This window comes from Crotalus tigris, unplaced genomic scaffold, assembly GCF_016545835.1.
Source record: "Crotalus tigris isolate CLP2741 ecotype Arizona unplaced genomic scaffold, ASM1654583v1 scf7180000018155.2402879, whole genome shotgun sequence".
In the NCBI taxonomy this organism is placed as follows: Eukaryota; Metazoa; Chordata; class Lepidosauria; order Squamata; family Viperidae; genus Crotalus; species Crotalus tigris.
Genome location: NW_024096851.1, coordinates 240462 through 255184, shown reverse-complemented (window position 1 = coordinate 255184; position 14723 = coordinate 240462). Strand labels below are relative to the sequence as shown.

General features: G+C 36.0%; 1 protein-coding gene across 2 annotated transcripts in view; it reads left to right on the top strand.

Moving 5' to 3' along the window:
* FMN2 (formin 2) overlaps positions 1-14723 on the top strand; it is a 196273-nt gene that overhangs the window by 25258 nt on the left and 156292 nt on the right. For both annotated transcript variants that reach the window (XR_005557298.1, XM_039348448.1), the window contains exons 3-4: positions 5666-5832; positions 10850-10997. Coding sequence is in view for 1 of the 2 variants with exons in the window: in XM_039348448.1 (XP_039204382.1) it covers positions 5666-5832; positions 10850-10997 (315 nt within the window). In the remaining variant the exon portion in view is untranslated. The remainder of the gene's footprint in view (positions 1-5665; positions 5833-10849; positions 10998-14723) is intronic.

Genomic DNA, 14723 nt, shown 5'->3' with positions numbered 1-14723 from the left:
TGTATCATATTTATGTAGTGTATATTGGTGGTGGTGACCCTTTGAGAGCTGTATGCAATGAAATTTCATTTTAATGTATGCCAATTAGTGTACATTCAAAGTGACAATAAAGTTATTATTCTATTCTATTCATATGTGTATTAAATGATTATGGGGCACATGATAATGCAGTGGGAGAGAGGCCATATTATTAAAGCAAACAGAACTGGATTTTCTTTTGTTTTTCTATTTGAAAGTTTCACTACTTAAGCAACCATTTTAAATGGCAGAAAAGTCCTAGCGTTAACAAATTGCTGCTAAATTTACTGTAAAATATTAGCCTGAGAGCTTATCTTTCCTTAGGATGTGTTTCATCTTCACCCGTTTAAAAAACAATGCAAAACACAGTATCTAGTATGTCACAAAATGTTCATTTATTTCTTTTTACTTGTCTTTTAGAATTAGTCTACAGCAGGGGTGTCAAACTGCCGGCCTGCGGACCGGATGCATCATGCCAAAAACGCGGCCACCCCATTGCCGGCAATGGGGAAAAAGTCGCGATACGTCGCGACATGTCACATGACGTTGCGAGTTTGACACCCCTGGTCTACAGAGTTTAATCATTGAATTGTAGGTCAATATGTTTAAATTATTTTAACAATTAGAAATGTCTGCTTTGCTTCTTTTATTTTGTTCTAGTGAAAATACCAATGAAAACATATATATATATACCAACCTCAGAAAATATACATATATATATATATAAATAAAAGAATAAAACATGATCACTGGGAGAGTTGAAGTAAAAATACTTTACTAAAAATATATTAATACTAAAAAGTTGCCAAGCTTTCGCTGGGGGAACTCCCCAGCATCGTCAGAGCTAAAAGGCCATTGCAGTAAAGGTGGTTTAAGTAGGTTCAAGTAACGTTTGCTCATGGCTCTTAGACCGTGTTACTGGCCCTGATTGGCCAGCTGAAAGCCAAGATGTGTCTATAACGTTATGTTCTTTTCTTCGGATGCCCTTCGCTATCCCTCCACTATTGGTCTTTAGAGGCGTTAGTAACCTTTCATCCCCTCCTCTTCCGATAATACCATCGTCTGCCGTGTCGGGGGGAGGACTTGATCTGATGTTTTCTTGTGTTTTACAATGGGGATAGGGCTCCACTAACTGTAGGTTAATATCCCTTCCCAATTGTGTATCTCTCTCCTCCTTTGTCATGTTAACAGCTCCTATCCGGGTATGGTATGCCTCAACAATCAAGTCTTTATTCCCCACCTCAGTCTTCCTTACATACGTTCCCTCTCGTTGTTTGGCACTCAACGGGGTAGAGGTGGCTCACAAGCCAAATCAAACTTTACAGTCTAAAATCATGCGCCCAAAGGACCCCCTACCCCCCATGGAGAAATCATCTGTTGTCTATAAGATCAATTGTAAGAATTGCCAAGGCAACTATGTAGGGGAAACAGCCAAACGCCTGAAGACTCGTCTCCATGAACACCAGTTGGCTATAAAACGGGGCGAGCGGCGTTCACAACTTTGGATGCATATGGCACAGGAGGGCCATCAATTTGACTTTGTTAATACCTGTATCGTAGCTAGTAATGCCACGAAGGGAGGCCAGCTACTGAAAGAGGCCTGGTTCTCGAATGACAGCTCAATTAATCGTCGCATTGACTTGCATTCAGCGCAACAAGCACTGCGGAAATGGGACACAAATCATCACTCATTACATCGCAAGCAATCATACCAACACCTGCGGCGTTATGGACAGGAACCCGCATCCCCCTGCCGTCAGAAACGCCTGCATATGGACGTAAATAACTGTACCATCAACACCCCCTTGCCAGGTGACCGGCGCTGGATCGTGCAGCAAGAGAGTCTCCCACCCCAACATGTGGACGCTGGAATAGAGGCTATGGACTCCCCACGCATGGAGAAAGAAAGGGAGGGGGTGCCCGATATGGACAATCCATGCACCGTCCAACAACCCCATGTGAGCCTCACACCCCCCCCAGGAGGGAGGGAGTGATATTAATGGAGCCGGAACACCTAAAAGACTTAATGCTAAAATCTCGGAGTGTGCAGTTGCCCATAGCAATGAAGAGGAGCGTCCCATGTGGAGAGGGGAGAGAAAGCATAGAATGACAACCCGCTCGATCAGCAAGGGGAGGAGTAATGAGAGCGGTTTGAGTGCCAAACAACGGGAGGGAACGTATGTAAGGAAGAGTGAGGTGGGGAATAAAGACTTGATTGTTGAGGCATACCATACCCGGATAGGAGCTGTTAACATGACAAAGGAGGAGAGAGATACACAATTGGGAAGGGATATTAACCCACAGTTAGTGGAGCCCTATCCCCATTGTAAAACACAAGAAAACATCAGATCAAGTCCTCCACCCGACACAGCGGACGTTGGTATTATCGGAAGAGGAGGGGATGAAAGGTTACTAACGCCTCTAAAGACCAATAGTGGAGGGATAGGGAAGGGCATCCAAAGAAAAGAACATAACGTTATAGACACATCTTGGCTTTCAGCTGGCCAATCAGGGCCAGTAACACAGTCTAAGAGCCGTGCGCAAACGTTACTTGAACCTACTTAAACCACCTTTACTGCAATGGCCTTTTAGCCCTGACGATGCTGGGGAGTTCCCCCAGCGAAAGCTTAGCAACTTTTTAGTATTAATATATTTTTAGTAAAGTATTTTTACTTCAACTCTCCCGGTGATCGTGTTTTATTCTTTTATTTATAATTATGCCCGGGAGTTGTATTTTTACCAATATTCTTGTGTATGTGTATATATATATATATATATATATATATATATATATATATATATGTGTGTGTGTGTGTGTGTGTGTGTGTGTGTGTGTGTGTGTGTGTGTGTGTGTGTGTGTGTTTTCTGAGGTTTTCGCGGGTGTTTGTATGTAGGTCTTTGGTTATTCGGATTTTTTCCCACGTAAATACGTGGAAATATATATATATATATATATATATATATATATATATATATATATATATATATAGCAGCTGTTTGGAACTATCTGTATTTCTAAAATCATTAGGTAGCTTTGAATGTGACAGCTGATTATTTCAGAGCAAATGAGTAACTAATGCTGTCTCCTGTGCATGTTTGTTTATAAATAAACCCTACTATGTTCTGTGAGGTTAGTTCTGTTGTATGGGCTTAGGATTTATTGTTCTGATGAGTGTATATTCTCTTGCTGTGAGTCAACTAAGAACTCTGTTATAGGGTTGCCTATAAAAAAGAATAAGCATTAAGAACAGTAGCATAGTAAACAATTTATAATGATTATTCAGTAAAGTTATTCAAGTCAAATCTTGTCATTCTTTAGGTATTAAAGTTATATTAGCTTCCTTCCAGCTATCGGGATTCTTTCCTTTCTATAAAATAATATTCATTGTTTGTTGTAAGGGATGTAAAAGCTCATCTTCAAAACATTTGTATTAAGAGGCTGACAGGCTCTCTCTGGACCACATACCTTTCCTGCTTTCTTGTAACTTTTTGATAGCTTCTATGTATTGGTGCTATATTGAATTTATGTGCCCATGTAAGCATAAATTGAACTTTCTGCTGTCTTTCCAGCAAAAACAGGCTAATACATTTGGGTAAATTGAGGTTTATTTATAAAAAGATTGGCAGACTGGCAAGTTAGCAGGAACCACATTATGTTTCTTGGGGGGAGGCTCAAGAATGTCATTTGTTATCTTTGAACTTTTAAACCAACACACCTGCTTAATTTTTCTTAGATTAGTAGGTAGGTTAGAGAACTTTGTCAGATTTTTCTGCTCAAAATCCTCCAACATTTGTGCATATTTTTTTAAAAATATATTTATTTTACTACTTATTAATTAATCTAATTTATATGGCCATCTAACTGGACAGTTCAAAAAGTACATCTATTTAAGCACACATATTTTTAAATGTTGCTTTTTGTTAAGATGGTCAAGGGCAATGAAGTTAGATATATCATTATATGTCAGTTTAAACAGTTCCAGTTCATTGAGAGCTAAAATCCTGGCAGAATTCTATTGCAGTGCAGAAAAGTCATCCTTTGGTAGGTTGTTGCTACCATCCAACCGCTCACTTCTAATCATACTCTTAAGAGCTTGATAAGTTCAGAAAATGGCTGGCCAGTAGAAGAAAGTTGCCCCTATAAGAACAGAAATATTTTGTGATAATTATACTTAATCTCTTTCTCTTCCTCCCCCACATTTCACTGTCAGGAAGAACTTTTTGGAATGTGTCTATAAATAAGCTTGATGTTTCTTCCAATAAATCTTCCCAGATAAGTGGTAGGTTATAGGTTAAATGCTATTTTACATTTAAGAATTTATCATTATAATGAAGAATTTAAGTCTTAGTACCCTGTGAGCTGGCAGAAATTTAATTAAGTTATGCAAAGACAATGCTATTTGCTGAGCATTCACATCACAGTGCAGCAAGCTATGGAATAGCTTGTACCAGTAGCTAATATAATCCTCCTATTTATATCCATGTGCCCATGATGCATGCAAGAGATATAATTGAAGCAAGGGACCCCACATGAATGATGCAGCAGCCTTAGATCCCCAAATTTAGTACTTAACTCTCTGAAATTGCTTCTCTTAAAGTAGCACATATTGTACCAAAATGGCCTATCCAAATTCAAGAGGGTGTTACCTAAATCATATTGGGATGATGGTGTTGATGCTTATCAAATGGAAGCTATAGTAAAGCATTTGAAGAAGGGCTATATTCACATGTAGTATCTATAACAGGGGTCGGTAAACACTCAAAGAGCCACTTGGACCCGTTTCCCACAGAAAAGAAAACACTGGGAGCTGTGAAATTTGTGCGGGGGGGCTTGATTGAAGAGTTTAATTAAAAAAAATAGAGGCTGCTGTGCATGAGTTCTCTCTCTCTCTCTCTCTCTCTCTCTCTCTCTCCCCCTCTCTCTTCCCCCCCTCTCTCTTTCTCTCCCTTCCCCCCTCTCTCTCCCTCTCTCTCTCTTTCCTATCCCTCTCTTTCTCTCTCTCTATCTTTCCTCTCTCTCTTTCCTCTCTCTCTCTTTCCTCTCTCTCTCTTTCTCTTCTCTCTCTTTCTCTCCCTCTCCCTCTCTCTCTTTCCTCTCTCTGTCTCTTCCTCTCTCTCTTCCTCTCTCTTTCCCCCCCTCTCTCTCTTTCCTCTCTCCCCCCTCTCTCTCCCTCTCTCTGATCTTTTGCTCACCTGGCAAGCTGGCTTCATTCTGTTCTCAGACAAGCTGACACACATTCTTATTGGGCTGGCTCTCTCCTGCCCTTGATCTGCCAGTCCTCTTCCCCCACTCAGTGTGTGTGTGTGTGTGTGTGTGTGTGTGTGTGTGTGTGTGTAAGAGAGAGAGAGAGAGAGAGAGAGAGAGATGCTACTTGCTGCTTTCTGCTGCTTCCTGCTTCCTGCACAGACACAGCAAAGGCAGGAGCCCTGCCCAATAAGCTTGTCAGCTTGTTGGAGAACAGCGTGAGGCCACTCTCTCTCTTCAAATGGTGGAGGAGGCTGGGAGCCGCAGGAGAAGGCTGAAAGAGCCACAGGTTGCCAACCTGTGACCTAAAGAGTTAGATAATATTTTCTACCTGTCAGATTGTGTGCTTCACAAATGGTGGTAACTCTAACCTTAATTCATTCACTTTTTCTTTTCCTTCAGGGCGAACTCTGCTAGAAAAACTCTCCAATCAGCAGGAGAATGCACCCCAAGAAGAAGCAGAGAAACTGTGTTCTTGGATCATTGCAATGGGTCTTTTGCTCCCCTTCAGTGACTGCTTCAGAGAGCCAAGTAGTCAGAATGCACAACAAAGTGCACCAACGTTTGATGTAAGCCATAGCTTAAACTCTTGTTTCTATTTAACAGAGATTTTATGACAATTTGCTCTTTTTTCACATTTCCTTAAGTAACTCTTAAGATATTTATTTTGGGTTGTCATTTAAATGTCTATAAGGTACCCTATTCTTTAAATTTTTATTTTGTACCATGTACTTCCACTTGAAACCAATGTAGTTTTTTTCAGCACAAATAGTCCTTGAGTCACAACTGTAATTGAGCCTGAAATTAGAGTTGTACGTTGTTATTATTGCATGTTGAGACATCATGAGATCAGACCTGATTTTTTGACGTTTTTATAGCAGTCTTTAAGCAAATGCCACAATAGTTATGCAAGTGCTGTGATTATTAAGTAAATCCATTTTGAATAATGGGTGTTTTTTTCAAAAAAACTAGAAGTAAACACCAGACACTAGCAAAAAATTTCACAGATCATGGTTACATAACTGCAGGATATAACAAACAATCAGAAAAGGTGACTCAGTTGCCAAATAGCCCAAAATACAATTACGGATATGTGTGTCTTTGCAGCTGTCGCAAATTTGGAAATGGATCCTAAAGAGCTCTGGGGAGGTCCATTCTGTCTTCAAATGTTCACTAAGTGACTAAACAAAAGTTGAGGACCAACTGTATATTAATGCATACTAATATATATTGATTGATTGATTAATTATGCCATCAAACAGGGGTCAACTTTACCAATCACAAAGATAGGTTTTCTCCGGGAGGATTTGCTCCCAAGCTTTTCTCACCATTCTAGACTTTTCCAAGAAGTTAGGTCTTTGTATAATGCATCTGAAGTAGGATAATTTGAGCCTAGTCGTTTGTTCCTTAAATGAGAATACAATTATCCATTTGTTTGTTTTCTTGATTATCCATGGTATGGTTGGCAGTTTTCTCCAACAGCAGCATTCAAAAACTTCAATGCTGTTTCTATTCTGCTTCTTCAGAGTTCAATTTCCATTTCCATAGAGTATCACAAGAAAAATTGTTGCCTGCACAATTTTGATCTTTGAAGGGATAGACACATAACACATAACTTGTATCATCTAAGAGGTCTCTGAACTTCTTTGTTAAGTTCTTTCCTAAGATCTTTATCTTCCTTGGTTTAGGCTTCTTATCTTGGCAGTTTCTACAGTTTGTTCTAACATCCAATTTGCTTTCTCCTCTTTTGGCAGTCTCTTTTTATATTCATAAACTTTCTTTAAGTTCATTCCATAGTTTCTCTGGTTCACAACTATTAACACACAGGACCAAGTGATCCCTAATGTTTTCTTTGAAAGGGGTAGGTATATGCTCCAGTAGGTATATACTGTGGAAACTGGTTGGCTTTCTTCTGCTTTAGTTTTACCTGGAACTTGCACATGAGCAATTTTAACCTGTTCCATAGTCAGCCCCTGCCCATGTCTTAGTTGTTACAGTTAATCTGATTTCTGTGGACTTTGTTTGGTGTTGTCCATGTATGAAAGCATAGTTTTGTTTAAAAACAGTGTTAGCAAGACATTGGCATATATTAATTGTTCTTCTGCTTTATTTCATGTTCCTAGGCCATGCAGTCAATTATATTTAGTAAATTACTTAATAACTCAATGTATTAATGATTAAATGAAACAAAAATAATCATAAACTAAAGATTACAGACATAACTGAGCCTATCGCAACATTTTGCAGTGGTACCTCTCAATGCACTTCTTTTAGAAATCTCCTTAGATGTTAATTCAGGTAAAATGAGGTTTGGTAATGGATTAATAGTGGTAGTAGAAAAGTAATAATACAAGACCATGCGTTGTCAATTTTACTTATAACATAGATTCTCAGATATATACTTCTGTGCCATCTGTTAATACAAATAGAACAAATCAAGACATATTTGTAGAACATGCCTTATGAAAAGTAGTCTGTATGCGCACACCAAACTTTAGTACATGAATTCAAGCTCAAAAACCAACCATAGCTGGCACAGAGAAGTTTTTTTAAGGTATTACATTTGGCAGCAGGTGTCTATGGGCATTCTGTTCATATTTTTAGGTCTAGTTCATGTCAAAATTCTACAATGGGTTGGGAAGTAAAGGCACATTTCTTTTTTTGAAAGGCAACCTGAATCTCAGCATCCATGTAGTGCATTCACATTCTGCGTTCCTGCCTGAGAGACACATACTTGAGTCATGTCATTCTCCTTCTAATATGGGATTTTAATGACAGGAACCAGTGACTCATCCCAGTTTCTCTGTCAGCTGAGTCACTGGCAGGCTCTGAGTATTATCCTTCATGTCTAAGGAACAGCATCCACTTTTCTGAATATTAAGCAAGAAACTATCAGTGTTATGCTGATAGTTGAAGGTTTATGTCCAATCCTTGCAATAAAAACAAGTCTGAAACAAGAGCATGTCTATTATCTTGCCTTTCTTTGCTCACAAATAGCATGAAACGGAACTTTCTGGGTATGTCAAACCACCAGACAGTGCTTAGCCTCTTCCCCAATGCAGGCCCATGCCTGTTTAGGGTTTAGTTCCAATATTTTGAAATATTTTCTTACTTTGGAGATAAGCAGGGATATTCTGAGATTCTTGATTTTGCAAAACTTCATTCTACTCTCAGAGTTTGCATTCTTTATATTAGGTATCAAAACAAATTTTGGGAAGGCTTTGTGAAGTAAACATTTTAGTAGGATGCACTTCTAATTTTTTCTGAAAGAAAAACCTATTATTTATTAATCAAAAATAAATGTTTAAAAAAACCAAGGAGGCTTTTTGGAAATAACATTGTTTTTCTGTTATACCTGGCACTTTTTATTATTAAAAAAAGAACTGGGAAATATTCAAGAAAATTCAAAGCAAAAGAAGAGAAAATAGAATTTCTGTAATATCTGTCCTTTAATTTCTCATCATTCCTTCCTTCCTTCCTTCCTTCCTTCCTTCCTTCCTTCCTTCCTTCCTTCCTATTGCTGATTAAAAGTCATTGTAAGTCCCTTGCAACTGTTTCAAGTGATTGTGAATTGATTTAATTCAATTTTTATCATATTAAAATTTAGACTCTTAAATTTTCCTTGTTTGGGGATTTTCCAAGAGCTGATAGCTGCTGTGAACAGAGAGTGCTATGGGTTAAAATATCTATGTTGCTGCTAACTGCGCTGTAAGATTTTAGTTGCTACTTACTTATTCATAAGATGAGTCTGCCTACGTCAGTACAGAAACAAACAGGATAATAGCAGTCCTATAATTCAGCTTGGAGGGCTCATCTGGTTTGCTCTTAGTGTAAGTACTCTACGGCTTTAACTGATAACATTGTAGTTAACAATGAAATTTCCTATCAATAGAAAGTAACTGTTCTGTAAACTAGAACCGAGGTAGATCTGTGAGAAAATTAGAACTGTTTGGGTAAATGTAATGGGAGAAAGCAGTAGCTGTATTGATTAGAAACTGGATGCACTCTCCAGATTCTGCAGGCAAATACTGTGCCTCGCCCTTCTAAGACAACTCTGCAGTTTTAAGCCAGAAGCAGACATCATTGTGAAAAAGGATATATTATATACATTTTGTCAGCAGCTATTTACTGAACAATTAACTTGCAAGGCTAGTCTGCTTAATAACAGATGAAAAGTTTGTATTATTATAATTATTGTGTTATTATTGTTATTGAAAGTTTTAAAGAAAAACTGGATGGTTCATATATATTCAGTAATTTGTCAGTAACGGTAAAGAACTTTTTTTTTCCCTTGTAAACCAAAATGACTTCTGCAGAGGTATCAGAGGTAAACTTCTATCTGATTTATCAAGATAAAGAACAGAAAGGAAGACATATTATATAAATTTCGTAGTTAAATTTTCAATTTTTGTGACGAAAGGCTATATAAAAATATAACATAGCTATATTGTATTAAGAACTAATAGTTTTATTTATTTATTTTCAGCAGCTATGCTGGGTTTTGTTTCCAAAACGTTTTGTATGCATGAGCATGAAAGAGGTTTTACAAAGTATAAAGGTTACCATTTCCAAATAGCTGCCTGTGTTGCTAGGAGAGGAAAATAGAAATAGGTTATCATGTGAATTTTAAAGAGGACTTTATAATTTCTTCCCAAACTCCAGATTAATTTATGTAATCCTTTAAGATATCCCAAATGCAGGGTTGTAAAAAGGGAGTTTTTTAAAGATAAATTTGAATATAATTTTAACTGATCTTTCCTTTGTAGAATCTAACATACAAGATACTTGGGATATAACAGTCACATTTTCAGCAATTGTTACAGAAATAATAGTTACAGCTTCAATACTTTTTAAAGTACTTATCAGTTTATAAGTACTTTACAGTTTTCAGCTTTGGTAAGTTAAATTAGCAAATCTTATCATGGCAGCTTCAGCAATCAAGCTGACCAATATTACACCTTAGTCTAATATGCCATCAAATATCTGTAGGTCAAATTCTAAGATAAAGTTGTTATTCACAATTTATGCTTTTTAAAGGTCAATAAAGAATTCATTTTACATTTTCTGTTCCTAAGGTATTGCTCCATAGCAACATGAGGGTGGCACAGTGTTTATGAACTAAATTGACTGGGCTGACAAACAACCCAAGCCAATAACTTTAGTTGCTTTTGAGTTCAGTGTGTGCCATTCCATATACACAATTTAGTTTTAAATGTTAAGGTATAAGTCCTCTACCCTGTTCACAGGTAACTGGGATTCCCCTGAAGTCTTTCTTTGTACAATATCAAGATAATATTGTTTGTACAATTGAATTCTCCAGAAACATTGACTTAAAATATTTAATTTAATATTTTGATGTTATTTATTAGGTAGATATAAAGATGAACTTTTTAATACTTCTAATTCAGCAAATATAGAGCCAAGATTTTTCAAGATTTTTTTTTAAAAATAAATTGAAATGATTTCAAGGTTTCATGAACTAAAATGTAAAAACAAAGCCTGGAGTAGCACTGCATTGTTAGAGAGAGAGATAATAGCTTTGAAAATGCATAATGTTTGTATTTTATTTTGGTCTTGTCAATACAGCAAGATCAGCTTTATACTTGGGCAGCAGTCAATCAACCCACTCATTCGTCAGATTACACGGAAGGAAGATTTCCAAGGAGAACTCCATCAGTGTGGCCAGCACCAAAGCCTCCAGATGAAGAACAGAAAGTACATCACATAAAGAAAGGTAAGTGGATATCAGTACATGGAAGTGATGGCAGTAACTACCAAATCTTTAAGCCTGTATTTAAAGCCAACAGTTCTATTAATTGGAGGTCAGAAAAAAATTCAACGCTATCTCAAAAGTTCTTCCTGTGAAGAACAATATGAGGAAGGAATGTGGTGAATGCTGCTTGGAGCTTCTGAAAGTAAGGCACCATATAAATCAAATAAAGAAAAGGTGGAAAGTAAGTTTTGTATTCACACAATCCAGATCATACAATATGTTTCACATGACACTGTGAAATTATTTTTCCAATTTCCCATTATTATTTTCCACTGGGTAAACACTGTTAATTTTGAAGCTTCAGCGAAAAAGTTCATTTTACGAAGATTGAAGGGTCTCAATAGCAATTTGCCAATTTTCATTACTTTTTTTAAAAAAAGAAAGCTTAAAATACTTCCCGAGTTCATTTGCAAAAGAAACATCAACACAACAAAATAAAAACCAGTATATTTGTCACTGATGCATTGATAACCTGTCACCTTATTGGAGGGTGGTTAATGGAAGAAGGTGGAGCTGAGTCTCCCCAATCCTGTTTCACTGCTCCAAGTATTGTATCTATTCGGCTCTTACTATTCATGAGCAAGTTCATTTTATCTTTCTCCATTTTGATTTTATATTGATGTCCTGTTTGCCTCTAAAACTGGTAAATTGCTTGAGGTGCAGTTAGAGGCAGGGCAGGGCAAAGGAGAAAAGACTTGAAGAAACGGTGAAGGAGAAAATGATGATGAAATGATGAAGGTAAAGTTGAACAGAACTTTTTAAAAATTATATATTTAAAATACTATATCAGCAGCATTTCCCTGGGTAATGGATTTGGGGGGAGATGATTTTGGCATTCTTGCTTTGTGCTTCCATTTGGAGGAATAAATACATTTTAGAGAAACATATATAACAATGATTTAGGTAAATTAATTACTGTGAAATGAGTGCTGTGCAGAGCAGCAAACAGGATTGAAAGTAGTGGTTTTCTGATTCAGGTTTTGTTTGCTTTTTTATGATATTTTTGAAGACAAGTATTGGACTTTTTATTTCACCTTTCCACCAAGTGATATTTTGTATCTATTTAATGGCATTTAGAACATTTGAACTCAAAGGCTTCAAAAGGTTATGGAGGTTGAAACTATCTTTTTTTTTTTTTATTGAAATTTTTCAAAAATTTTACAAATAAACATCCCCCCCCCTCTCAAACCACCCCACCCTCCCCCCCCGACTTCCCGGAACTGAATATAGGATTATTTAACAAATTTTAAAAAATAACGTTTACAATTTATAAGATAATTAATAAAAATAATAAAGATCATAATGATAATATATATAATAATATGTATAATAATAATATGCATAACATAAGCTTTAAAATGAATAATATATACTAAGAAAGAGAGAAAAAAAAGGAAAAAGAAAAGAGAGAGAGAGAGAAAAAAGAAAAAAGTAGACGAAAAATAGAACATATATATATAAAAAAAATATATAAGTAATAACACGTAAAGAAAAAAGGAAGAAAGAAAGAAGGAAAAAACAATCATTACAAGTTATAAAAAAGCTAAATGATATTTTTCCATATCCAAATTATATTGTATGAAATTTATCCATTTTTCCCATACTGCAAAGAATTTCTCTTGAGATTGCTCCTTTAAAAAAGCCGAAATCTTTGCCATTTCTGCCAGATACGAAACTTTATGAAACCACTCTTGCAAAGTAGGCAAGGATTCCTTCTTCCAATATTGCCCTATTAACAGCCTAGCGGCTGTAATCAAATTTAACATCAATATAACCTCCTTAGCATCACAATCAGTAACAATACCTAGTAAAAATAATTGCGGAGTAAATTTTACCCTCCGTTTAAAAATTCTTTGGATATTCCACCATATCTTAATCCAAAAAGCTTTTATATGCTTACACGTCCACCAAGTATGATAATAAGTAGCATCCAAATGTCCACATCTCCAGCATTTCGGCTGCAGATTAGGGTACATAATAGACATTTTCTTTGGATCAAGGTGCCATCTATAAAACATCTTATAAAAATTCTCTCTTAAATTTTGCGCTTGTGTGAATTTAACATTTCTTATCCAAATAAGTTCCCAGGTATCCATTGAAATCGTTTCACCAATATTCTGTGCCCATTTAATCATACAATCTTTAACTAATTCAGGTTCTGAGTCCAATTCCACTAAAACCCCATAAACTCTCTTAATATGGGTTGGCCTTTGATCTCTTACTTGTTTTAAAAGAGCTTCATCTTCTCTAAGCCAGCCCATTTTACAATCCATCTTCCATCTGTCCACTATTTGTCTGTATTGGAACCATGAATAAGTTAAATTTTCATGCGTTAATTCTTCCAAAGATTTTAACTGCCAATCTTGGCCATCCCATCTAAGTAACTGTGCATAAGAGACCATATCCATATTAACCCCTTTCCTTATGCCTTCTATGGCATGCCGAGGTATAGCCCATCATGGTATTTTGAAGTCACTTTTATAATACTTTCTCCACACTCTAAGCAAAGAGATTCTTATAATATGAGACTTGAAAACCCAATCCACTTTTTTATTAAATATTAAATAGGCATGCCATCCAAAAAGTAAGTCCCAACCTTCCAAATGAAGTATTTCTATATTTGTTAAATTCACCCAGTCGCTGATCAATGTTAATACTACAGCATCATAATACAATTTCATATTTGGTACCTTGAGTCCTCCTCTCTCACGAAAATCTTGCATTATTTTAAGTTTCACCCTTGGTTTTTTCCCTGCCCAAACAAATTTATTAATACCTTTTTGCCATTCATCTAAATTACGTTCATTCTTTAAAATAGGTAACATTTGAAACAAAAAAATAAACTTTGGCAGGACATTCATTTTGATAACTGCAATTCTACCCATAAGGGATAACTGTAGATTGTTCCAGTTTTTTAAATCCTTCTGTACCTCCATCCACAGCTTTTCATAATTATTTTTATACAGTTTTGCATTAGAAGCAGATAATGTGACCCCCAAATATTTTACCTTATCAACAATTTCAAAATCTGTTAAGTTAACTAAAACCTGTTTATCACCATTAGTCATATTTTTAGCTAATATTTTGGTCTTATTATTATTAATTTTAAAACCAGAAACACATCCATATTGTTGAATCAATTGTAATAATTTTACCACCGAACAGGTAGGTTGAGACAGAGTAACAACCAAGTCATCTGCAAAGGCTCTTAATTTATATTCTTTTTATTAATTTCTATTCCTTTTATTTCTTGAGACTCCCGAATTTTAATCAACAAAATTTCCAATGTTAAAACAAACAATAACGGAGATAACGGGCATCCCTGTCTTGTTCCTTTTTCTATTACAAAAGCCTCTGACAAACCCCCATTTACAATATGTTGAGCAGTCTGTTTTTGATATATATTAGATAATACTTGTAATATATTTTGTCCAAAATTCATCTCCTTAATTAAACATAACATAAACTGCCAATTCACTTGGTCAAAGGCTTTTTCAGCATCCAAAAATATCAGGCCTGCAGAGACTTGGTTATTCTTTTCTAGATACTCTAATAAGTTAATAATTTGTCTAACATTATTTTTCATATACCTTCCAGTTATAAAACCCGATTGATCCTTATGTATAAACTTGCTGCAAGATCCCCATAAACCTATTAGCTAAAATTTTTGCAAAGATTTTATAATCC